Consider the following 27,663-nt stretch of genomic DNA (forward strand, 5'->3'; position numbering starts at 1 on the left):
CTACTACACTTCATCACTGATGAATGTTGAACATTTATTTGTGTTAGTCAGTCATGGTAAAGGGCAGATCTAATGTGTGCGTGTGTGCGTGTGTCTGTGTATAACCTTTTTTTGAGCAGGAAGATATAAAGCCTTTGAACAAGCGTTAAATTAACTTAGCCATATATTATGCCTAGATATTTAGCCACTTGCTTTCCTTAACAGGAATGTTCTGTGCTATCTGCATTCCTTTGCCGACTATGATTTGTATGATAAGCCAGCAAATCAGAGCACTTGAAGCTGAAAACAATGACAGATATAGAATTTATGCTGTGGAATACCCAGAGCAGGTCCATATGTGGACAATCTGTGAGAAAGCATTCAACTATCAGTAAGCAACATAAATAACCTAAGCTAAGTACTTTTTTATAAGTTTCTGCAGATGAGGTTCTTCCCATCCCTTATCAAATTACACTCACTGCTAGGAGAGATGCTTTTCATGCTGAGGTAGTGCAGCAATTGCATGAAACATTTGATGGCTACCAAAAGAAGTGTTAGCTTAGGCCTGTACAGCAGAAATCACCAGCCACTAAACAGCTGATACATAAAACAGTGTATGAATATGTAATAGATATATACATATAAATAGCACAGACTATTCCTATAATATGCATTATTTAGCTTTTATTACTTAGCTATTATTTGATTCTTTGAGTGCATGATCCTGATCTTAATGCCTCATTTTCCTCTCTCTTTTCAGTTGAAGACATTTTGAATATCCTGGGCAGTGCGCGTGACCCAGGATCTCTGAATCACAGTATTCCAATGTTGCCCGTTGGTGAAACTGCTGAGGCCAGTGGGGACATGGACATCCCCTCCCCTGCTGCCACAGTCACCCCGACTGTGGCATTCATTAATGGGAACCGTCAGGTCACTCTCGAACCGGATCACCAGAAGGGTCATGAAGCAAGGGGAGATCGCTTTGAAAGTGTGTCCCCAGCAGAGGAGTTACCAGAAGTGACCAAGGAAAGAGCCCAAGAAACCACTGTGTTCGATTACTCCTTGATAGAGCTCGGCACGATTTCTACTGAGGGACTTCTTTCCACAACACTGCAGCCCCTGTCTTCCACCCTTGAGCCCGACTATGACGATGATATCGGTGTGAGCATACTTGTTGAATCTTCTGCCCCTCCACCTCCATCTGTGACAGATGACACATCAGAGAAGGAACCTATTTATGTTGAAAAAACAACAATATTGCCATACAACATTTCCACAGAGGGCGCTTCCACCTTTGCTCCATTGGTGACAACAGCAAGCACTCCACTGAGTGGCACTGTTGCCGTATTAGGAGCTGATTCCTCAGAATCACCATCAGCCACAACAGCTGTCCCTACAGTAACTGCCTCCCTTGACCGCTTCACTGAGAAAGTCTCTGATGTGGTCACTGAAGAGCCTGAACAGGTCCAGATTTCTCAGACTATAGTTCCACCAAGCATGACACTAAGTACCGCTGCACAACCTGACCTGGAAGGATCTGCAACTGACCCCGAGGATGATGACATGGAGGCAAGTCAGCAGGAAGAATCTGGAGTGGAATCTTCTGTGGTATCCACTACAGAGCCCCCCATTCACATCACCATAGCAACAGATGAGACCGAAAGTACTGAGATGGAGAGGACATCAGTGCTCCCACGTGTGGAGGTCTCCACTCCGGCCCCACCACAAGACTTCTCTTCCTCTACGGCTGTCACTGCCGTTGAAGATGACAGCTTGCAGCCGGGAAAAGACTTTGAAGGATCTGCCTCCACTGAGGAGGAAGGCTCAGCGCAGGAAGGCTATCCCCCTGATGAGCTTGAACGCACCACAACATCTCCAGCATTGACTGAGACAAAATCAGGGGTCACAGAAGTACCTCTGCTTATTCCCACTACTGCCAAGACTGTGGTAAGTACAACAGCGGTTAAAGAGGAGGGGAGCTCAGGTTACCAGACTCCTGCTATTCCAACAGGAGAATCTCTGTTGACAAAAGCTCCTCTCCTGCAAAGCACAGCTGTACCAGAACAAACAATGACTACACCATTGTCACATGTTGAGAGGACTGTGGAAAATGAGGAAGCAGACAAGAAAGGAGAAACCACATGGACTGAAAAACCCTCCGTTGCTCCTAGCATGGACAGGATTATGACAACTACAGTATTAAGCTTTACACTTGAAGAGGGTTCTGCTGATGAAAAGGCCGACATGCGTCCTGAGGGCCCTGCTATAACAAAGCCTCCTATTCTGCCAAGCACAGCTTCAGCAGCAGAAACATCCACAGCTGGTGGCGACATCACACAAGAGACAACTATGCGAAGTGAGGTGATGGAACATACAGAAGTACCACCAGGCGTGAATGACAGTACCTCTACATATCCAGACCTAGAAGGATCTGCAGAGCAACCTACAGAGGATGACTCAGATGCAACAGAGCAAGAAGGGTCAGGAGATGAAACATCCGTCACTCCTACAAAGCAATCACCTGACACAATCACAGTAAGAACTGATGAGACAGAAATCATAGAAACAAGGACTACAACAGACGATTCAGGTGAAGGATTCTCCACTCAGCCCACACTGTTTACTAAGGACTCTGCTGTGACAAAAGTGCCCCTCTCCTTTACCACAGCTCAGCCAGTAGAATCTTCATCAGAGTCGGGCAGTGGTGACATCCCAGAAGAACCAACTGTAAAAAGCGAGGCAGCAAAAGAAGGAGGGGAAGAAATATTTACCACAGAATCTCTTGTAACAAAACCTCCTCTTTTGTCAAGTACAGTCAAAAAAGATGAAATAGTGACCACAGTCTCCTCAAGTTTTGCACCCAGCCACACCACACAGGAAGAAATGACAGATTTCACAGAGCTAACAGAAGGAATCAGCACAGAAGCACCCACTGTAACACCGCGCACCATTCAAACCTTGGAAAGTGAGGTGACAGGACAGAAAGAAGAAAGAGTAAGCACTGAAACACCCTCAGGTGTCTCCATCCTAGATGTGACATCTACAGTATTAAGCATACTAGATGAAGAGGGTTCAGGTGATGAAACAGAGGTATCTACTGTGACCAAAGTCCCAATCACATCAGCTAAAGTGCCGACAGTGGAAACATCTACGGCCAGTGGTGATGTCACAGAACACTCCACTGTCAAAAGTGAGGTGACAGAACAGAAAGAAGTAACACCAGGTCTGATCTATAGCACCCCCATATACCCAGACACAGAAGGATCTGCAGGGCAATCAATGGAAGATGACTCAGAGGAAACTCAAACGGAAGGGTCAGGAGAAGAAATTACTATCACACCCACAAAGAAATCTCACGAATGGACCACCACTGCAACTGATGAGATAGAAATCACAGAAACAAGTAATGCATCAGATGTTTCACACATGGGATTATCCACTCAGGTGACACCATTCAGTAAGGAGTCTGCTGTAACAAAAGCACCTGTCTCTCCTTCCACAGATCAGCCAGTAGAAACATCAACAGAGCTGGGAAGTGGTGACATTTCAAAAGAACCAACTGGTGAAAGTGAGGTCTCACAAGATAGCTCAGTCACCCAAACCATTGAGTTTACAAAGGAATCTGTTGTAACAAAAGCTCCTCTTTTATATACTACAGTCAAAACACAGGACAAAATGACCACCCCATCATTGGGTTTATTTTCCAGCTACACCACACAAACAACTATTGAAATTGACGTGACTGAGTCAAAAGAGCCATACAGCACCATAATACCTACAATCACTAAGAGTATAACTGAAACTGTTAAAACCACTATGGAAAGTGACGTTATGGAACGAGAAGATGCAACAACAGGCACCAAAAAACCATCAGCTGATCCAAGCTTATATGTAAGAACAACAGTCTTCAGCATTACAGATGAAGAAATCTCAGGTGATGAAACCTCTGAGATAACTACAGAGGCAGCAGGTGTGACAAGAGCCCCAGTCACATTAAGCATAGCCTCAACAGTGCAAACATCCAGAACCAGTGCTGATATCACACAAAAACCTACTGTAGAAGGTGAGGTGACAGAACAAAGAGAAGAAAAGCCAGGTCTGATAGACAGTACCTCTACATATTCAGATATAGAGGGATCTGCTGGACTACCAACTGAGGATGATTCAGATGCAACAGAGCAAGAAGGGTCAGGGAAAGAAATACAGACCAGTCCTACAAAGGAATCGCCTGACACAATCACAGTTAGAACTGATGAGACAGAAATCATAGAAACAAGGACTACACCAGATGATTCAGGTGAAGGATTCTCCACTCAGCCCACACTGTTTACTAAGGACTCTGCTGTGACAAAAGTGCCCCTCTCCTTTACCACAGCTCAGCCAGTAGAATCTTCATCAGAGTCGGGCAGTGGTGACATCCCAGAAGAACCAACTGTAAAAAGCGAGGCAGCAAAAGAAGGAGGGGAAGAAATATTTACCACAGAATCTCTTGTAACAAAACCTCCTCTTTTGTCAAGTACAGTCAAAAAAGATGAAATAGTGACCACAGTCTCCTCAAGTTTTGTACCCAGCCACACCACACAGGAAGAAATGACAGATTTCACAGAGCTAACAGAAGGAATCAGCACAGAAGCACCCACTGTAACACCGCGCACCATTCAAACCTTGGAAAGTGAGGTGACAGGACAGAAAGAAGAAAGAGTAAGCACTGAAACACCCTCAGGTGTCTCCATCCTAGATGTGACATCTACAGTATTAAGCATACTAGATGAAGAGGGTTCAGGTGATGAAACAGAGGTATCTACTGTGACCAAAGCCCCATTTGTATTAAGCAAAGCTTCCACAGTAGCGACATTCACAGCCAGTAGTGATGTCACTCAACAATCTACTGTGGAAGGTGAGGTGAAAGAACAGAAAGAAGCAACACCAGCTGTGACCGCCAGTACTTCTTTGTACCCAGACATAGAAGGATCTGCAGGGCAACCTGACGAAGATGGCACAGATGTCACTCAGCAGGAAGAATCGGGCGAGGAAATTGCCTTTCCTACAACAAAGGAACCACACGAAAAAATCAGTGTTGTGACTGACAAGACAGAAATAACTCAGACAGAGGAGACATCAGTTGTTTCAGGAGCACAATTTTCTACTCAAGCCACACCATTTACTAAACGCCCTATTGTGACAAAAACACCTCTTTTGTATAGCACAGCTCAGCCAGTAGAATCATCTTCAGAGTCAGGCAGTGGTGACATCCCAGAAGAATCAGCTGTGAAAAGTGAGGTGACAGAAGGAGATAAACCCTATGAAATATTCACCAGGGAATCCCTAGTAACAAAATCTCCTATTCTATCAAGCACAGTCAAAAGAGAAGACATTGTGACCACAGTCTCTACAAGTTTTACATCCAGCTATTCCACACAAGAGGTAATTATGGATTTGACAGAGCTAAAACAAACAACCAGCACAGAAACACCTAGTGTAACTCGTAGAGCAGTTCAAACCCTTGATACAACTGTGAAAAGTGAGGTGACGGGGCAGAAAGAAGAAATAACAATCACTGAAAAAGCCTCAGTTGTCCCAATCTTAGATGTGACTACCACAGTTTTAAGCTTTACCCTTGAAGAGGGTTCTGCTGATGAAACGGCCGACATGCGTCCTGAGGGCCCTGCTATAACAAAGCCTCCTATTCTGCCAAGCACAGCTTCAGCAGCAGAAACATCCACAGCTGGTGGCGACATCACACAAGAGACAACTATGCGAAGTGAGGTGATGGAACATACAGAAGCACCACCAGGCGTGAATGACAGTACCTCTACATATCCAGACCTAGAAGGATCTGCAGAGCAACCTACAGAGGATGACTCAGATGCAACAGAGCAAGAAGGGTCAGGAGATGAAACATCCGTCACTCCTACAAAGCAATCACCTGACACAATCACAGTAAGAACTGATGAAACAGAAATCATAGAAGCAAGGACTACACCAGATGATTCAGGTGAAGGATTCTCCACTCAGCCCACGCTGTTTACTAAGGACTCTGCTGTGACAAAAGTGCCCCTCTCCTTTACCACAGCTCAGCCAGTAGAATCTTCATCAGAGTCGGGCAGTGGTGACATCCCAGAAGAATCAACTGTAAAAAGCGAGGCAGCAAAAGAAGGAGGGGAAGAAATATTTACCACAGAATCTCTTGTAACAAAACCTCCTCTTTTGTCAAGTACAGTCAAAAAAGATGAAATAGTGACCACAGTCTCCTCAAGTTTTGCACCCAGCCACACCACACAGGAAGAAATGACAGATTTCACAGAGCTAACAGAAGGAATCAGCACAGAAGCACCCACTGTAACACCGCGCACCATTCAAACCTTGGAAAGTGAGGTGACAGGACAGAAAGAAGAAAGAGTAAGCACTGAAACACCCTCAGGTGTCTCTATCCTAGATATGACATCTACAGTATTAAGCATACTAGATGAAGAGGGTTCAGGTGATGAAACAGAGGTATCTACTGTGACCAAAGCCCCAATCACATCAGCCAAAGTGCTGACAGTAGAAACATCTACGGTCAGTGGTGATGTCACAGAATACTCCACTGTCAAAAGTGAGGTGACAGCACAGAAAGAAGAAAGAACAAGCACTGACTATATGACAGTTGCAACTGATGAAACAGAAATAACTGAGACAAAAAAGACACCTGATGTTTCAGGAGTGGAATTTACCACTCAGGCCACAATGTTTACTAAAGATTTTCCTCATATGAAAGAGTCAATCTCTCCAACCACAGCTCAACCAGTAGAAAAATCTTCACTAGATCCAGGCAGTGGTGACATGGAAAGTGAGGTGGCAGAAGATGAAAGCTCAGGAGATGTAACCTATGAAATCTCCACTAAGGAATCTAATGTAACAAAACCTCCTCTTGTTTCCAGTACAGTAAAACCAGAATATGCAGGAACCACATCATCCTCAAGTTTAGAAACTGGGAAGGAGACAGATCAGGCAATAGAAATAACAGTGACTGAAAGCCCCTCCGTTGGTTCCAGCTTGTATGTACAAACTACCATCTTCAGTGTTACTGAAGAAGAAAGCTCAAGTTATAGTATCACTCAGATTTCAGCAGAAGATTCTACTGTTACAAGAGCTCCGACTACGGTGTTTACCTTAACGCAGGAAGATAAATCAAGCGGCCCATCTCTAGAGATATCTACAGGGTCGCCTGTTGTGGCGAAAGTGTCATTCTTACCTAGCACAGCTGGGCCACTGGAAGCATCCACAGCATCCCTCGCAGAAGTAATGCGTGGAGATGTGACACAGGAAACAGCTGCTGAAAGAAAGGTGACAGAGCAGACAGAATCAACACTGGAAGCATTTGACAGCACCTCAACATACCCAGATGTGGACGGATCTGCTGGGCAGCCTGTGGAGGATCAGAAGGAAGGGTTGGGAGAGGAAGTTACCATCACACCCACAAAGGAATCACACCAGGTTGATGATGTGACTGATGAGACAGAATTAACTCAGACGACTGGTGTTTCAGATGTGAGATTATCCACACAGCCCACACCATTTAGTAAGGAGTCTGCTGTGATGACAGGTCCTCCTTCTCTTAACACAGCTCAGCCAGTAGAATCTTCACCAGAGCCAGGCAGTGCTGACATTCCGGAGGATCACACTGATGACGGTGACATAGCTGAAGCTGAGAGCTCGGGGGATCAAACCCTTGAGTCCAAAAAGGAACCCGCTGTAACAGAAACTCCTCTTATATTTAGCACAATCAAGCCAAAGGATGTGATTACACTATCCCCTGGTGTTGTTATCAGTCACACTACACAAGAAACAGCTGTGGAAACTGATGCACCAAAATCAAAAGAAACTGCCAGCACAGACAGTCCAGTAGTAATTCCAAGTGTATCTGAACTGACTGAAGAATCTGTGGAAACTGAGATGACAGGACAGAGGGAAGAAATTACAAGCACCGAAAAACCCTCATTTGGTCCCAGTTTAGATGTGAGAACTACAATCTTCAGTGTTATAGAAGAAGAGAGCTCAGGTGATGAAATGACTGAGAAGCCTGTCGAGGATTATACTGTTACAAAATCTCCTTTCCCGTCAAACACATCTTCAATAATGGACGCATCCACAGCTAGGAGTGACATCACACAAGGCACTGCTGTGGACAGCAAAGAGACAGAAAAAACAGATTCATCAATAAGTGTGAGTGACAGTACCTCTATGTACCCAGACATAGAAGGATCTGCAGGGCAACCAACAGAAGATGACACAGAGGGAACACAACAGGAAGTGCCAGGAGATGAAATACCCATCACTCCTACAAAGGAATCACCTGATTCCATCGCAGTTGCAACTGATGAGGCAGAGTTGACTGAAACAGAAAAGACACCAGATGGTTCAGGAGTGGAATTTTCCCCTCAGACCACACCGTCTACTAAGGATTCTGCAATAACAAAATGGCCGCCCTCTCCTACCACAGCTCAGCCAGTAGAATCTTCACCAGAGCCAGGCAGTGCTGATATTCCAGAGGATCAAACTGATGATGGTGACATGGCTGAAGCTGAGAGCTCAGGGGATCAAACCCTTGAGTCCAAAAAGGAACCCGCTGTAACAGAAACTCTTCTTATATTTAGCACAATCAAACCAGAGGATGTGATTACACCATCTCCCGGTGTTGTTATCAGTCACACTACACAAGAAACAACTGTGGAAACTGGTGAACCACAACTCAAAGAAACAGGCAGCACAGACAGTCCTGCAGTAACTCCAAGCACAGCTAAACCTGCTGAAGCAACTGTGGAAACTGAGATGACAGAACAGAGGGAAGAAATTACAAGCACCGAAAAACCCTCAGATGTGAGAACTACAGTCTTCAGTGTTACAGAAGAAGAAAGCTCAGGTGATGGTGATCAAACCACTGAGAAGCCTGCTGCAGATTATACTGTTACAAAATCCCCTCTTCCATCAAGCTCATCTTCAATAATGGAAGCATCCACACCTAGAGGTGATATCACACAAGACGTAGTTGCAACTGATGAGGCAGAACTGACTGAAACAGAAAAGACAACAGATATTTCAGGAGTAGAATTTGCCTCTCAGACCACACCTTCTACTACGGATTCTGCAGTAACAAAATGGCCTCTCTCTCCTACCACAGATCAGCCAGTAGAATCTTCAGCAGAATCAGGAAGTGATGAAATTGTAGAAGAACCACCTGTGGAAAGTGAGGTGACAGAAAAAGATAGCTCAGTCAACCAAACTGTTGAATTTACAAAGGAATCCGATATAACAAAATCTCCTCCTCTGTATAGCACAATCAAAACAGAGGACAAAATGACTACACCATCCTCAGGTTTATTTGTCAGCCACATAACACAAGAAACATCTATGGAAACTGACACAATTCAGTCAAAAGAACCATCCAGCACTCTAACAACTTTAATCACTCCTACTGAAGCTGAAATTGTCAAAACAACTGTTGAAAGTAAGGAGGCTGAAGAAAAAGAAGAAACAAGCCCTGACAAACCTTCAGTCGCTCCCATCTTAGACATCACAACTACCGAGAGATCAAGTGACAAAGCACCTGAGGTGTTTACCAGAGAGTCAGCTTTAACAACACCTGCTTATGTCAACACATCCCATATAGACGGAGGCGCTGTGGAGGAACCCACAGAACAGAAGGAAAAACTTGAAACTATTACACAGAGAATCAGTTCTGAACAAGAGACAGCAGGGACTGAATCTGTGTCAGTTACCGCTGCTGTCCCCATACAGACAGCCACACGTGAGAGTCATTTCTTCCCAGATGCAGAGGTAACAACCACCATTCAGCCTGCCGAATCTACTGTCACTGTAGTGGTGAGTGAACACACAAGGGCACCTGGTGAAACGCACACATCACCACCCCCAACAGCTCCCCCTGTACTTTACCAAGATCAGTATGAGCAGGACGCGTTGATACCGAGCCCACCAAGCAGCTGGCCAAAAACAAGCACCGTGTCAACAACAGCAAGGCCACATGACGCAAGACGGGTAACCACTACAGTGATCATATTCACTGAGGAAGGGCAGGATGAGGATGAGCTGTTCTCCGTTGTGACTGAAAGCACAAAACAGAATTACACCACCCCTGAATTTGACGATTCCATCATCGACGTGGACACTGCCTCATTGATTGAATCATCCTCACTTTTTTCACCCACCATCCTGACAGAGGAAGCAGGTGGCATAACACCAGTGACCCTCCCACCCCGATCACTTGTAACAATGGAGGATTTTGAAGGATCCGGAGAAGTAGTCACCACAGCTTTCACTGATATGCCACCACATGTGGTGTATGGATCCACTACAGGTGAACCCTCTGTTGGGGTGGTGGAGCCATCTGAAGAAGAAAGCTCAAAGGCAACGAGTGGCCCTGAGGAAGAGGGGGCAGAAAAGCCAACTGCCCAGTCACCACCTCTTAATGAATCTTCAGACGGTGATGACGGTGAAAGTTCTTCCTCAGCAGCTGAACCTTCCCAAGAGCCAACTTTGCCATTAGATGGTGGCCTGCCTTTGGTTGATGTAACTCCGTCAGCTGTGCCAAAGATGTCCACAGTCTCCCCTGAAGATATGGTCACTCCATCCCTCTCTTCCTCATCTGTTGAAACAGACCTCTCATCTTCCCCGCTTGTTTATTCTCTTCGGCCATCCGATGAATCGCCCACACTTTCGCCTGAGGTAGTCATTCATTTGGACACCACATTGGCCCCAAGGACTGATATAACAATGGGTGAGGCAACTTACCAGCAAGCTACCACTTCCATTCATCATCTTGACTTCGATCAGGTGTTTGAGGAAGCCGTGTCAACTACTGTGACACCAGTGCAGCCTGGGACACCCTCTGATAGGGTGACTGAGCATCCTGGAACTTCGGAGTCCGTATCCACATCCACTTCAATGTATTCGGAAGTGGGAATCCCGACAGTGAGTATCAGAGATCCAGCTGAAACATCCTCTCGGGTACATGAAACAGATGTTGAGTCTGTCACTGCGGATGGTAAGGGACAGGAGGCTGTGGGTGAAATAGAGGAGGCCATTGCCCCCACCACAAAAACAGAGGAGGAAGGAAAACTAGGGGGTGCTACCACACAACCCACTGAAACTGAGACTGAGCCAGAGGTTCCTCTGTCCACTGCCCCATCAGAGGAGGTGCCAGTGGCTTCTACCATTCCACCCAAGGAGGATGAATTTGTGGACTATGGTGATACATCTGGCCCTCCTTTGCTGGAAGCGCTGCCTTCAGCAACCGGGACTGAAAGCACTCTGGGACCTGAGCCAGAGATAGACCTGGGGCATACCATCGAGGGCAAGGTGTATGATATTCCAGGTACTAGATCTTCGCTTAATTGTGTCAGTTAAACATTCTGGGAATGTGGAGCAACCTAGTTAAAAATCAGAATTAGAAAGGCTTTATCTAAATCACAGTTTTTAGTATATGTATTTGAGGGTATTTTGGGAAATGTTGTTTTGTTTTCTGTAAAATATGAAATTTATTCTTTGCTCTATCTTATCACAGGAATACATTCTTGCACTGAAAATGTTTGCCTGAATGGAGGCACCTGCTACACAAGGGGCAATGTCTACACATGTGCCTGTCCCCCTGGTTACAGTGGTGATCGCTGTGAAATAGGTACCCTATAAACTGTGTGTACTAACAACTACAGTCATGGCAAACACAATCTTTTAGATTGCAAAACACAGTGTTAAATGGGCTCTGAATACTATAGCTTCAGTCTTGTATTCCAGCATGTATTCCAAAATAAGATAAAAGTGACATTTTTCAGGCTTTGAATTATTTTCACTTTGCAGTTACCACCACTTACCACTCTGCAACAGAGCACAATATCTCTGTATCATACAAGGGCAATTTTTTATATTCTATTCTATTCTATTTATATTTGTTATATATTTTGTCCTGCTCTTGTTTTATGTTACCTTTGTTTTGTTTTGCTTCCACTGATAACTGTATTTTTTGTGGATAGATATTGATGAATGCCAGTCTAACCCCTGTCGTAATGGTGGTACCTGCATTGATGGCCTAAACTCCTTCACCTGTACATGCCTCCCAAGCTATGCAGGAACTCTCTGTGAACAAGGTAAGGCCTTTTGACTTTCAGATTGTTTTGACTTTATATTTTTTCCATTCGTCTCTTCCGGTACCAGTTGTCATCAAGTGTTTGATAACAAACATTCTCAGATTATCTTATTAGCTTTAAAAAGGTTATCTTTCTAATTATCTGATCATCTTTAAAAAGATTATCAGTCTTAATTTGTGATGTGTACATGCAAATATTAAGTGTCAGATGCCTATCAAAGTCAAAAATGGAACAGAGACTTCAACACAAATATAATGTTCAAAAGAGGTTTCAAGCTGCCTAGAGCATGAATACTTTACAGTGATCACACAAGGAATTAAATTATGTTATTATCAAATAACTTGGTAAGTGTATATGAAAAGTAATGTCTTTTCAGAGTGATTTTGAACCTCAGACCCCCTGCAGGTTTGAGATTTGTCTTGAAATTCTAATTTACCTGAACAGCCATGACCATCAGACCGGCTGAGTCATTCAAACAGAGGGCCTCCGGGAATACCACATTCCCCCCACCTCCTGTTTCTCTGTCTTCAGTGGAGACCCCTCTGAGTCATAAAAAAACTTTATCTCATCAAGATGTCAGTACTGTTTTAGTTGCCCCATAGCTGTCTACACAGTGATGCTTTGGACCTGGCTGGGAAATGCCAATTGCCACAGGCAACAGTTTCCCCCTCCATCCCAGACAAACCTGCATCAGTCTCACACAAATCCAAACTCCACTGTCAAAATCTTCCCAACCTCACTTCTTGTCTCATGGTGCAGGAAAGGGTAATGTTGCCATGTGGGAGGGGCTCATGCGGATTCCCACATCAATGCTTTCAAGTCTATTGTATTTTTGAAGGGAACCCCCCCCCCCCCAGTAATCACCTGACTCATGTTGACTGTAGTCTAGACATGTTTCTGTTCTCATGGTGACTGTTGCTGGAAGATATGTCATCCCCTCACTTACTAGCCAGCCCTTCATGTGAATGTAAGACGAAAAATATGCAGCACGCCTTGTTTTAGATCAGAATCTTTTCCATTACTTTATACATCTGCAACAGCAAGCAAGACAGCAGTGTTAAGTATGATCTGACTAAACCTACAGGTGTCTTCTAGGGGTAATTATTTCAATGAGTGATGCATATTTAATTCAGTAATTGCATGGTAATTAAAACCATTCATTAGGTCTGTTGTAAAAAAAATTCAATAGGGACTGAAGCAATTTTCATAGTCTTTTTCCCAAAAATTTAACTACAAAAAACCCCTTTTGTCCCTGCCAGCACCTCAAGTTGCCAGATTCCTGGCTTCACATAAGAACAGCAAAAGGGTTTAATGTATGTAATCATTGTTTGAATATATGAAATATAAAAAGACAAAAAAGGTTAGCTTACATTAAAGTTCATTATGACTCCCTTTATTAAAACAACAACAAAAAACAGGCCTGTAAGAAAAAAAAAACAACAAGAGTGATGTCATGGGTTTGCTTTTTTTGATGGCTGCATGTTATTATAGAATGAAAAAGCAGAGGACAAAACCGTGACGAAGCTGTTCCCATAGTATAGATACCCTTTTTGAAATTTTATGAAGTGACTCAATGGTGATGTGCATGTGGCTTGGCTGCCTATTTCGCTGCCATTTAGCTATTCACACACAAAAATAGGTGAGGCTCTACAGCTGGCTGGAAACAGCTACTTACTTACTATATCTGCTTATGTGGTATATCCCATTCCTCTCTTTACTTACATGAGTGGTCATTTCGTGCCTTGGACAGTGACAGGTGTGGAACGAAAATTTGAAGCTTCCATCCCTGGAGGTGGGGGGGGGGGTCGTCCTCTGGCAAACTGGCCCTGATCAAACCCCAAAAATAATGTTACAAGTATTCAGCATTGATTCATCCACTGTTCCTAAGCACTAATACACAGCTGCATTCTCAGGGTTTTCAGCCAAAAATCTGTAAAAAAAAATGTCCAAATGATTTCACAGATGGATAGAGGCATGGTAAATAAGCATTGTTAAGAAGCATCCTCACATGTTTTGATAATTAATAATTATGTTATTGTAAGGAGCTTTGTAAGTTGAAGTTCTCCCTTGCTGTTCATTGACTGTTTACTGTAGGTTGAACATGGTGGTTAGCTCACCTCACAGTAAAAGTGGTTAGATCTGTTATGTGGTACACTGCCATGCCTTTGTGTTTTCTGACCTTAAGGGCAACTATCATTTTTCTTTCCTCATTCTTTCATTTGAAGCTTAAAACTATATTCTAAAGAGGGGAATCCGTTTGTCCTGCAATTCTCAGCTCCTAAAGTTGAACTCTTCCATTTTTCAATGTTGATTTATTTCTTCTGTGCATTCATCTGCAGCTTTAATGTAAATTAACATACTGAGTAGTGTAAAGAAATCTGGACCATTGCAAATGCAGATTGCAATTATTAGAAACAGAACAACAGCAATAATAATAATAATAATAATAATAATACAATTAACAACTGACATTGAGTGAAGTAAAACAAAGCTGTGAATGAATCACATTTACTAGAGAAGTTAATCCCTGTGTTCTGATTGTCCCTCATGGTCCTACCAGAGGCACAGAATAAGCATGGCACGTGTCATGTAGGGCAGACCCGGAGAGTTTGGCTGAGTGCCCGTAGTTCTCCACAAAAGTGCATGCTGTATGAGCTTAGAGCCCTTCATCATTACACTCCCATCTGACGCCAGAGCCCAATACCCCACCCCTCCCCGCCCCAAATCCCAAATTACCTTAGATTTCTCTAACCGGAGTTGACCTCCTATAAACGCCTGTGACTTTCGGTGACAGGCTTCCAGTGTCGGGCAAGTATGCAGCCTGTCCCTTCTACCCCCGCCCCCCCCGCCCCCCCTTCAACCATTTACCTGGAACTACCCCCCTTTGCATGAACTCCAGACGTTGGCTGAGCCCAAGAGACCCCAGACCATAAAACAGGCCAGACCTGCTCTGAGACGTTGAGTCACAGTCCCACCCAGACTCCACCCGGCCAGTGCCAGAAAAAAAACCAGGCCTTTAGCGGATGTCCTCTGTTGCCCTCTCAGAGCAGATCCTTTTTTCGAAGCATACTGAAGGTTTACAGTCGTGCCGGAGCTACAGCAAGCTGGTTTCCGGGTCTCAGTAAAACACATTAACAGCAGGTTACAGCAGATCTTGAGAAAAACTTTCCGAATGTTGCTCCAACCCTAATAGAATGGGGTATTCTCTCGCATCTGGAAATAGCAATGCTACTTTTTTATTTCAGTGAATGCAGATTATTGTAGCTATTGTGGCTCCAGACATTTCGGTCCGGTATGTTCTTTTTGTGTTATACGCTGACATTGCAGTAGATGTTTGTTTGTTACGCTACAGCATATAAGAAACTTCTGCGTTCTTAATATTATTCCTTCCCTAGTTTGCACTCATTTTCCTTGACCTCAATTGATGTGTCTCTTTCTGCCAGGGCTTAGAAACCTCCTGGTATTATGGCTCTGATTAGAGGCTTCAGTTCTGAACAGCAGGTGCTCCTCTGTTTGTAACGTGGTATTATTAAGATATAAAATGTTTGTCTTTTCGCTAATTGTCTTGTTTACTCAAGTATACGAGTCACTGCAGGAGAGGGAACTAATGAGAAGGGAACCCAGTGAGCTCTGCTGTTTCACAGTCTTCTGTGGGAGCAGAAGCCTGTTCAAAGCATGGACTCAGAAAAAGGGCAAAGGGAAGAATGGCTATGCTAGAGATGAAGGGGAGCTCTGTCATTTTATAATAACAACAACAACATAAAAAATAATTAATGGCTGTTTGTTATTGGTTTTCGTTAGCCTGTTAACAGAAATAATGAAAAGTGTTTTTCTGCGGTGCAGCCCTCAGACTCATTACTCATATTGGATTGATTTCTGTTCCCTCCCATCTCAACTGCATAGGTGTGGGTGATGCTTAATTTATGCCCTTTATTTATGATAGCTTTGTGGCTGACATGTCATCCCCCTTATGGATTGCAGATGTCTGCAACAAAACAGTATTTACATTTTTTACCGTCGTAGTCTCCCTTTGGGAAGTCATAATTCGGCTTAAAATTTATGATGTGCTTCACTAACTCTGATTCTCTCTTCCTCTCTGTCTATCTTTTCTGTGTGTCTGTGTGAATCTCACTTCATCTCCACGTGTCTCTATGAACGTGTCTTTTTCTGTCTGTATCTCACTCATTCTTTCTTCTCTTTCTCTTTTTTCTCCTCTTTCTCCCACTCATGTTATGGGACAGTTTAGTTGTGACATGAAAGTGCCTCCCTCTCAGAATAACAGCATGTCATCACCTCTCTCTCTCATGAAGAAACTCTTCATGTGCATTTTCAATAAATAAATAAAATATTATTAATTAAAATATTCTCAATATCTCTCACTTCAATATCTCTCACTTCAAAATATTACAAAATGTCTAACACCTGTATGGCATAGGTGCTTTTTGCTTGCAGTGCCTCATTATGTTCTTAATATGCAGCCTTTACCACTATGTTGACAGAGCTTCCATCAATACGTGCATTGTGCTAAAAATACCATTGTGTGGATGGGGATATCCCTCTTGACAGGCCAGTTCCCAGATTAAGAAACTGTTCATATAGTAAATGAAAGACTCGGCTGATTCCAATTATCCTAAAAAGGTCACCGTTTTCCACTACCTGTCTGCCAAGACCCCTGCTACAGCTAATCTGGTTAGGTTAGCCACGTGTCCAGGTTCACATCCTGTTTGACTGTGCACATGCTGTAGTTGTTTGTGCAAATAAAATCTTGAATTTTAGTTACCACTGCTGTTTGTTTTCAAACAAAGGAAAGACCAGGCCTTATAAAAAGTGTGTTTACGTACGCCAAAGATTACAGCTCCTCAGAAGTTAAAAGGAAAGGCCATGGATCATGATGGAATTAAAGATTTCATTGGGATGTAGCAGTGTAACACAGACTAAACAGTTTGTTTAAACGTTTATCCCTTTCAGTCATTTAATCTCTCCATTTTGAATAAAAACAGTTGTTACCGTGCTTATGTTTCATGTGGCTTTTATCGAACGCTCTATATTTTGATAAAGACCCCAGAACCATGCCTTCATATACTCCGCACCCTTCTTTGGTTGCTCAGTCACTGTCAAATTATCTGCTTTAACCATAACTTGTATTTTAGTAAGAAGGAATTAAACAATGACTTTAGAACAACAAAGGAACAAAGTGTATACATTCTGCATGCTCAACTGTCAGTATTTGTACACATTGTTGATAGACTGATTTGACAAATGACTGAAAAAAAAAATAATATTCAGCTGCAGAATATTCACCCTCTGGGACAGGAAATAACCTAACTGGGCTAGAACACTGAGAGTCACAACTTGTGAGAACTGCAGAGAGCCAGTTGGAACGCAACAGAGAGCTCCATGTCTCTTAATCCATTAAATCCATGGACTGGGGGGGGGGGGGGGGTCATAATGGCAATACACACTATTAATGATTGTGAATGTATTGCACATTTGAATCAACATAAGGATTGTTTTATGTCGTACACAGCATTGCTTGTGAAAATCAAAATCAACTGAAGCTAATTTATACTAACAACAGATTCGTGGAGGGTTTGTAAACTTTATCGACAAATAGCAAGGAAAGGAAATTGCTGTGACAGGTTATCAAATTGGGCATGCTGGCTGACATTCTAACCCACAGACATACTGTACAGAGCATGTGACTGCATTTAGAGTGTTCCTTTCTATTGCTGTACTGTACACAGTGTGTCAAGCACATTGTCTAATTTTTTTGTGATGTCCTCTCTCAGACACTGAGACGTGCGACTACGGGTGGCACAAGTTCCAGGGACACTGCTACAAGTACATCGCTCACCGGCGGACGTGGGACATCGCGGAGCGGGAGTGTCGCCTGCAGGGTGCCCATCTGACCAGCATCCTCTCCCACGAGGAGCAGCTATTCGTCAACCGTAAGCACCACCTTTGCCTCACGGGTCACACGGTCAGCCATGAGGCGCCGGGCTGGCTCTAATTAAGAATGCTGACGGACACAGAGCCCTCCCCAATCACCCTGTTCCCCTCAACTCACCCCAGACCTGACTCAGGTCATGCTCTTCCAGACACTGCCCTGATGCTTACCCCCAATCTCCATCTCACCCCCCCCCCCCCCCCCCCCAAAACTCCCCAACTCTGGTCTTTTACTATCCCTCAATCCCTTCTCCTTGCTCCATGTTGACTCACCCCCCAATCCCTCTTTCCTGTCACTTCTGACCCCCTTATTTCCTCACTCCCCCCCCCCCCCCTCAATCCCCCTCCTCCCTCATCAGGTTTTTGTATATAGTACACCACACTACTTCATGGACTTCAACGTGGTCAATGAATGAATGGAAGAAGTCATTTTCACTCTACTTTACGCTATGCAGGGCAGCTGTTATTACTTTTTGAGCTCAGCAAGTGCTCTTTATGTGCCTAGGGTTGGTGCTTTAGACAAGATAATACCCTTTGACATACTGATTGGAAACTGCAGGGGCTGCTACAGAGGATTTGTTTCCAGTCTCCTGGCCTGCTGTCACAAACTCTGCTTCAGCTTCCTAATCCTGAATACAGAGTCTGCACGGTTCATGGATATTAATCTCTGACTATCAGAAAGGTTTTAGCAGTGTAACTGGATTAGGTTTGGGCTGTTCCTGAATACAATTTGGCAAAGTAGCAGAAGCAGAGACTTCTAAATTGTATTGAGTGCAAGAAAGTGGGGCTTTGGAACAGGAAGCATGATTCATGGGTATAAAAATGCCTCTTTATTTTCTTATCGTCGTTGAACGCCTAATATGGCAGAAGAATCCGCTGCTGACCTGTGTTTCATTCTGCCCTGTCAGGCTTGGGACATGACTACCAATGGATTGGCCTAAATGATAAAATGTTCGAGAATGATTTCCGCTGGACCGATGGGCGACCTGTGGTAAGCCATTTTTTTTTCTCACCGTGTTGAATCATTGGAAACATTTCCAAGAATGCAAATGACACAGGGCCTTGCCACTTTTATCAGTTTCTGCATTAGCCCACAGCCAAACTGCCCTCTCTCATGACGTCATCACAATGGGCTGTTGGTGCTCTGCACAAGTTGCGTGTCATTCCCTGTAACAGTTAAGGTATCTTCGCTGGTCAGACACCCCAGATATGGAGTTTCCCAGAGAATTTTAGCATTCCCCAGCCACAGACATTCTCTCCCTGAAAACACCATGTTGATTGTTGTGGGGGCTGTGTGTGTGTGTGTGTGTGTGTGTGTGTGTGTGTGTGTGTGCTTGCCTGTTTGCACAAGGGTGAATGCGTGAGAGTAATTTTGGAGATCTGCTTTGTGAGGTATTCTCTTTGTGAACAGGAAAGTGCCTAATTGCCGCTTTCAGGCCTCACTGCTGATTGGCCCTTAACTTCAAAGAAACCAGAACAACAGAAATGAGGGAGAAAATAGAGGAAGAGGCCCCAGGGCCTGGAGATAAGCCGAACCAGTCTCAGGCCAGAGCAAAGCAAACCGTTCAGAGAACAGGGGGAGGAGGGACAGGCGTGGACAGGTAGAGAGCGGCTTCAGGAAGTCACGGCTTGGGGGATGGAGGAGCCAGGGAGCAGCTGGGCACCACCTGTCCGGGGTCACATCGCGAGGAAGCATTTTGGGGCCTGGGGGAGTTTGAATCCACCTCTATTCAAACTCGCAGCAAGTAAAGCAGCTGAGCAGGAAGAGGGAATTGTGCTAGCCTTAGCATGATGACAGGGAGATGGGGCTTCACAATCACCATTTGAACTGAGGGCTGCTGAGAGGCAACAGCTAAGATCAGTAGCAGCAAAAACAGCAGGGTGCATTCCATCACAGTTTGCATCTCAAAAAGTGTGAAAAGCAGTAGGCCGCAAGCGGCTGCCAGTTCCCATTGTAATTCATGTTCTGAACCTTCCAGAGAGCTGAGGAGGCATTTACATTACAAGAAGTGACAAAATACATACTAGTATGTAGTTCATAATGCTTTTATCTAACGGACATACTACAGAAATCTACACCAAGAATTCACTATTTCCTTTCTAGGGAGACGTAAGAGGACTTATATTTATAATTCACAATTTATGTGATTTGTCACAAGATGGACTGAGTGAATTAGCCTAGATTTTCAGACGCACAAGAAGCAAGCTCTGGACAGGGAGTCCAGGCATGTCATTCACCCTCATGAGGTCACAGCGGGGCAGCTGCTTAGTCCAGGGGCGTGATGTGAAGGGTGGTGACGAAAAGCGGCGGTTAAGCCTCTTGTACGCAATTGGGACGTCCCAAGGGATCTTGCCAGAGCCTTCACCCTCGCTTGAGCAAAATCTGCACACAGCTGTAACTTATTTTGGAGACGCAAAGTGTGTCTCAGGTGCTGGGGCTGCAAGTCGCAGTTTCTCTCTGTCACGCGAGTGTTTATTTCCCGCCCTCACCATGGCAACATGCAGAATGAATTTGTATCGCCCAGAGCAGGAAATGCAGTGCAGGCTATCAAAAAGATGCAGAGGTATCAGCCCTTATTGATTCACTTTTGGGTATTTAGTGGTTTTTGAGATCAAAGATGCTTCTCCAGTTTAGCTCCACTTCTCTCAGTCGGCCAGGAGAGCTTACACTTTGTGGTGAACTCAATCTTTTGTGACTGAGCTGTGTACAGTGTGCAGCCACGCAACCACAATTACAGTGTAGAGCTTTATCTTCAGACGGACCGTCTTTAGTCAGTCCGCTGATTTTTTTTCCCTTTCCTCCTCTTCTTCTTCTTTTTCTTTTTTGAAACCGGGGCTTTCCCAGCAAAAGCTTGGCCCTGATGTCACAGCTGGCGGTGACGTGATGCACTTCTGTCTCACGAGGGACAGCGGAGGAGATGCAGGGGGGTGAAGCTCTGGAAGAGCTCTCGGGTGGGCGTCTGTCATTGTGTACAGCCGTCCCCTCGCGGGACTCGGAGGAGCAGAGATGACATTTTCTGTGGGTTTGAGCCAGTGACGATGGCCAATTGGCCGGTTAAGTGCAGAGGCCTCGAAAGGAGAGTGTCCTGGCTCTATTCCATAGCATCTCTGCTGCCAAAAAGCACTGTTTGGCTTGGTATCAAAGCAAAGTATCCAATACGTTAACCTTAAACCTTTATGCAAAGGTGAGACAGTGAAACAAAGGAAAAAACCGAAAGCCCCCGGGCAGGCTTACCAGGCACATGGTACATTGAACTTGGGAACCTTGAAGAGCCACTTAGAGTGTTTTGCTGTCAAAACATAAGCCTATAATTTCACTGACATGAAAGTCATGATTGATGCTTGGTTTATTTTTTATCTTTGTGCAAAGAATTTATAATTGACGCCATGTGACATTCTTACTTAATGCATAATATGAGATAAATATATTAGACTGTTGGAATGTAATTGCAGTAATTGGTCATCTGAGCATCATAACAATATGCAAATTGGCTTGGCTTCAAGAAACGGATAAGGAAGTGTAAGTTTAGCGCCCTCCTGTGGGATGTGAAAGTATTGTGCAGTTACTTTTTGCCGGATAATATTAGTCAGCAAACATAAAGCTGTGTCTGGTGATGCAAGACTTGCTTTGCAAGTACCTGATGAAATATACTAAAGATAAAACATTTAATCATTAGAGGAGCAGTTTTGTGGATTATGCCGGTGTATGCAGTTTTCATTAAGGAACCTAGTAAATGGCCTAATAAACAAAATACGACCGAAACACCGATGTGTTTTGACAAATGAATGGACTGTAGTATCTGATAGATTAAACTCAATGGAAAGAAGCATCACTGTTACCAGGATGGCTAATCCCCTGAGAACACTTCAGGAAAAATCTGTTGTTAACCCCCTTGGATAAGTAGACACACAGGCCTCTCTGTAAATTCCTACCCTGCCGTGAGTTTACATCCCCACAGGAACTAAGTCGCTATTGTTTTTTTTTTCTTTTCTTTTCTTCTTCTTTCTATTGGTATCTTGAGAGAGCCCCTGGTTCATCAAAAGTTCATAGGACTTTATCAGTGTCCTTAACCGCAGCTGGAGACATTAAGAAGCTATTAAAAATCAGAATTAAAAAAAAAAAAAGATTTTCAGGTTTTGTATAAGAATTTTACGTTTTTGGTTTTTCTGTTGGAGCTGTAGGTTGATGTTTTAGCGTGTGCCCTCTCTCGGTCATCTGAGTAGTTGCAGGACATAATCTGCGCATCTTTGGCAGGGGCTTGCTGCTGTCGCACTACCCTCTGTTTTCACATCCTAGAATAACCCAGACGTTTTCATTGAGCGGTTTGGCTCATTGACTTTCACCTCGTAGCCAGATTTTCTATTTTAGACTTCTGTTACCTTAAACTCTCGGAACGCCTCACAGATGAGACGTTAATCCGCCGGTTGCTGCGTTGCACTGCCGTGACGGGAATGGCGGGAGGCTTGGAGCGTTCAAATTTCCATACAGCTGGAGGTTGTCGGCTGATTACCGGTTCTAAATATATACCTCCAGCACCAGCCGGGGACTGCGAGTCCTGGAAGAGATAAGCACGCAGCACTCGTTTAAACGCTACAGGAAATCTTCTGATAGCTGAAATGTAGCCGTAGCCAGCGCATGCATAATTAAGTTTACCTTGCGACCCAGCTGTAGGTTTGATCAGGCTTCTCTGTCTCTGAGCTCTCGGTCTTAACATTTAAACCTGTTTAAACATACTGTCTAATGCATCGAACGCATCGAAATACAATTTCCTGAAAGTTATAATGAGATCGGCGGGCGGGGTAGATTGAAAGTTTCTTGCCACCTGTTTTGGGGGGAAAAAAGCACATTGAACATATTTCTTGTTTATATAGCTCCTCAAAGCTACATCATATCCAGACTACTACGTTTGAAGAAATATTGACTAAACAAACAGAACATCTGTGACGGAAATTAAGCTACAGTGTGCACAGTATGGTTTATTATACTGTGTATTGGGGCTTTTATTCTCAATAGTGCAGAAAACACACCAGCTCCAAAAAAGATTTAAAGCTTCACACGTGCCAAGAAGGATGGTCCGTTAGCTGAAGGAAAGGACTCTGAAATGGCACTCGCAGATATCTGAGACCTGGCCAGGGCGGGGCGCTGCTGGATATCTCTGCGGTGTGGAACTTATTTTGTTTCCATTCGGGCGGCGAGAGATTATACTCGCCATCGTTTACTGCCAATATAAACATGTCTGACGACCTTATCAGATCCAGTGGTTTGGTCATGCTACGAAAGTCTTCGACGCTCCTGCCAAAGTTCTGCACGTTACCCTGCCCATTGCGTTACAGTACTACTGTATATCCAACCAGTTCCCATGACCGTTGATACAAAGCCGTTTACAGATTACGTTTGTCAGCCCAATGCCCTCATTGCTCCAAAATGCAGAACAGTGCTCTTCAGTTTGAGGCATTTGAGAGGAATTTTATCACTGGGTAATTTATAGCTCATTATGCCATGCAAGTGTTTTCCCTGCAGACAAATACTGACAACACAGACTCGGTACAGTAAAGGACTTAAAGGGTTATGGTAAAATAAGACCCAAACAGGCATAGATCATTGGCTATGACCTACAGTGATAAAACGTTATTATTAAGGGAGGTGCTCGGTCAGTCAGTGAGGCTCACTTCCTTGTGCATTGCCGATTCCTCCATTTGTAGCCAGAACACACAAAACCAGCCCCTCTGATTGTCATCAGTTTCATTATCCAAAAATACTCACACATCAAAACTGTGGAACAGACCATCAGTGTGGGTAAATTTATATCCCTCCTTCAGGGATATAAGGTTGCTTACTGTTGCTGTCTTCAGTGGTCAAATGTTTAGTTCCTTTGTTTCTGTCTGCTTTTTGTGTAGCAATATGAGAACTGGAGACCCAACCAGCCGGACAGCTTCTTCTCATCTGGAGAGGACTGTGTGGTAATGATCTGGCATGAGGATGGACAGTGGAACGACGTGCCCTGCAATTACCACCTCACCTTCACCTGCAAGAAGGGAACAGGTGAGAGGGAGGGTGTGGTCTGCGGCTTTCCAGAGATCTGGCACTTCCATCAGCTCAGGATGTGTTGTTTTTACGGTATTGTACAAGATGAAGATTTTCACGCTGCTTTTGAAATAAGCGTCATAAACATCATCTTATTCTAATTCCTCAAGGTTTTTCATTGTTAAATTAAGGTCTTTAGGGTCTTGCTGCTGTGATCTCAAAGCACATCTCTGCAATCTTTGCTCAGAATCCTCGCTTTGGTACCCATGTGTCAGGTGTAAGGAAGGAAGATGGGGCTCACGCTCTGCTGGTTGTTCTTTTCTCCCCTCAGTCGCGTGCAGCCAGCCTCCCGTGGTGCAGAACGCCCGCACCTTCGGCAGGATGCGGCCTCGCTACGAGATCAACTCGCTGGTGAGGTACCAGTGCAAGGACGGCTTCATCCAGAGACACGTGCCCACCATCAGGTGCCGCGGAGATGGACGGTGGGACGTCCCCCAGATCTCCTGCATGACCCGTGAGTCTCCACTGCTGAATGTGTTCCGCTCTTATTAATGCTCTGGCCGGCTGCCAGCTTTGAATGTTTTAGAGTTTCTACTTGTTTAGTTACTGATCTACACCTGGAGGAAAAGGTGATGCTCCCAAGTAAAGTGAAAAAAAAAAAACAGTAGATCAGCAGTAAGTGCAGCTGCTCATCCCAAACCCATTATCTGACTACACTTTGGCAGGGGGCAGTGAAACTGATCCAGAGCATACACACACTATTTTAGCATATCATTTATTGTTCTTTGTATTTCTTTCAGCATCTGCCTTCCAGAAGGCGTACTCGTGGAGATACCAATACAGCAACTACAATAACTCTAGGAGGAGGTCCAGTGAGTCGGTGCGACACCATCACCGCTGGGCCACCAGAGGGGACAGGAACAGGCGCTGACCCCTGAGTGACGCTGTCTGGAGGTGCCCTCTGATTGCACGAGAGGCCTAAGCCCACAGACGGCCTTTTCTCAACCAGCGTATGTTTCTACAGGAAAACAACAGCACAACAACAAGAAGCCATTTTTACTGTCTTTTTTGCAATCAAAAGGGGAGATAAAAAGAACCATGTCAATTGCCTTTCAAATCTTGTCAGGTGTTTCTTACTTTTTTTTTCATTTTTGGGAGGGACACAGTTTATGAAGTCAACAAAAAAGGATACAGCCAGCTGGTCACTTGGAACTCTTTATGTCTGTGCCCCGGAGATGACTGACAAGATCTGTTTGCTGGTGGATATTAACACTGATTTCTTGCTTTGTTATTTCCTTTGTTTTGCGGTCCAGCCTCCTTACCTGGCAGAGCACATATCTCAAAAAACTGTATCTATGGTAACAATATTGTCCAATGGTTTTTATTGGGGAAAAGGAACAAGCAGTGACAACATTTGTAAATAGTGTTGAAACCAGTTTAGCACTCAGATAATGTAAATACACCATCAGATTTAAGTCTATGTTATTAAAAAGGCTCTTAGGACTTTCTCCTGAAGAGAGACAGATAGTGTCTTTCTGCTGCTCTTTTGTATGGGTGGGACAGCATACTTTACACAGATTTTATACTAAACTATATCAAACAGTAATGACAGGAGGGTTTGTGTGCTTACGTCTACTTTTGAATGACAAATCTGGAGACAGAGTCACAGAGGAGGAAGAGGACAATATGAGGACTACAATGCAATGACTGCGCAAACACTCATCAACTTTACAGATTTCAGAGACTGCCAGGAGAGAGAGATAGTGTCGCAGGAGGTGGCTCTGGAAAAAGGAAGTCGTCCTCCTGAAAGAGGAAGTTTATCTTTCCAAAAATGGCAGCTTTGAGTGGTTCACCAGCATGCATGGAGATGCCATTATTGGCTATCTTCGTTTGAAATACAATCTTTTTTATGAAAGAAAAAACATTGAAATATATAATAATTAATAAACAGATGAATGTGTATATATAACCAGTTTAATCCTTTTGTTTATTATATGGTATGGTGAAAAATGAGATAAAAGAAAAGTTATTATGAATGTGTGACAGAGTGCTGCAGCCCCAGTGCTTCCTCAGTAGACATTAGCAACTGAAGTAAAACCATAGAGATTTAATTTATTGGACATGTTGTATGGGAATACAGAAAGCAAAGATTGTTTCTGAATGGAGATAAAGTATGTACTTTATTTATATCTGGTTTCTGCCCCACAGTTCCCTACTATGTTTACAAAGACCTTTGCTACTTTACACTACCATATTTTGCCTTAAAAAGTATTCTGGGTTTGGAAAAATGGTGACTCTTGGTTCTTAATATATAAACTTTATCCTTGTATTTTTTTCTGATAATGTAAAACTACTATTAAGAGAATGTATTTTGTGAAACTCACCAAAAACTTGAACACTTGCCTTCAATGAGAGATACAAATAATTTATTTTTATTTTTTACAACCTTCTCTTTTCCCTAGATGAGGCAAGATATCCTGGAGATGCAATCACTTGGCCTTACTGCACAGTCTTGTTGGCATGGAAACAAATATATATATTTATACAGCACAAGAAACAGTCAGAAACAAAGTGTTAGTCAATGTGATGAAGAGGATTTTTTATATATATTTTCATACAGATAGATGGTTGAACATGCTTAGTTGTCATTGACCAGCTGAAACTCACAGCATCAATGGATTTACATTGCTGTTGCGTCACAGACAGAATGAACCCGTCATACAGATGTATTTCACAATGACTAATACCCATTGATTTGTTTAATCCCCAGCGGCAAAATTCCTCTCCGATCTGTTTGTGATTTTTCTTTATTATTTTTAGAATGCACATAATAGCTTTTTATATTTATATCATAACTTGTGTATTTTATAATGTGAATGGGATGTTTGTGAATCATGTTTTTTTTTTTAAGACTTTTTAACTTTTTATACATGCTCTGTGTCACCAAAGAAACACAAAATGTTCAATACATGCTTCTGCGTCTGTCTATTTTCTGACAGTTTGACTAGTAATATTGACAGTAGTATCTATGATCAGTATCTGAGTATTGTCTTTCTAACAGAGGTTCATAGAGGCATCAGTAGTTTTCAATAGGTCAATGGTGGCATTAAGATGAACCATGTTACAGCAAAATGTGACCTTATGTGAATTACAAAGAAACACTCCCTGTGGAGAGGGAGAGTTTTGAAATGCTTTAATATGGTACCAAGTAAATTGTCACCAATTTATGCCAGGTTTCCAGAGCTTGCATTTGGGATTCAGAGCACAGAAATGTTGCATTGAAACATTGTCTATTCACAATGCCATTAATAACACAGAATTCCCCTTAGGACGCAATGGAGTGTGAAACGACTCTCTTTTCTCTGCACTCTGCTGCGACTACCTCAGGGCAAGAGGCAATTTAAAGAAAACATATAAATACAATTAGTAAGAGGGGGGGCCTACCAGTCAGATTTGATACCTTATGCAGTCTTCTTTTGAACGTATGGTCAGTGATGTCACTAACAATGGGCTAACAATGTCATACTGATAAAATACGTGTGTGATAATGTTCATGTATATGAGCGAGGAATG

The 27,663-nt window shown here is 43.6% G+C and overlaps 1 protein-coding gene across 1 annotated transcript in view; it reads left to right on the forward strand.

Annotated features, from left to right (window-relative positions):
* The window catches only part of LOC118776313 (versican core protein-like), a 49,222-nt gene extending 22,931 nt beyond the window's left edge, over positions 1-26,291 (forward strand). The window contains exons 7-13 of the mRNA XM_036526561.1: positions 11,540-11,653; positions 12,006-12,119; positions 17,909-18,067; positions 18,974-19,056; positions 23,964-24,108; positions 24,422-24,604; positions 24,891-26,291. Coding sequence (XP_036382454.1) covers positions 11,540-11,653; positions 12,006-12,119; positions 17,909-18,067; positions 18,974-19,056; positions 23,964-24,108; positions 24,422-24,604; positions 24,891-25,021 — 929 coding nt within the window. The 3' untranslated portion in view covers positions 25,022-26,291. The remainder of the gene's footprint in view (positions 1-11,539; positions 11,654-12,005; positions 12,120-17,908; positions 18,068-18,973; positions 19,057-23,963; positions 24,109-24,421; positions 24,605-24,890) is intronic.
* Positions 26,292-27,663: the final 1,372 nt, after the last annotated feature.

This window comes from Megalops cyprinoides, chromosome 4 (genome assembly GCF_013368585.1).
Source record: "Megalops cyprinoides isolate fMegCyp1 chromosome 4, fMegCyp1.pri, whole genome shotgun sequence".
Taxonomy (NCBI): Eukaryota; Metazoa; Chordata; class Actinopteri; order Elopiformes; family Megalopidae; genus Megalops; species Megalops cyprinoides.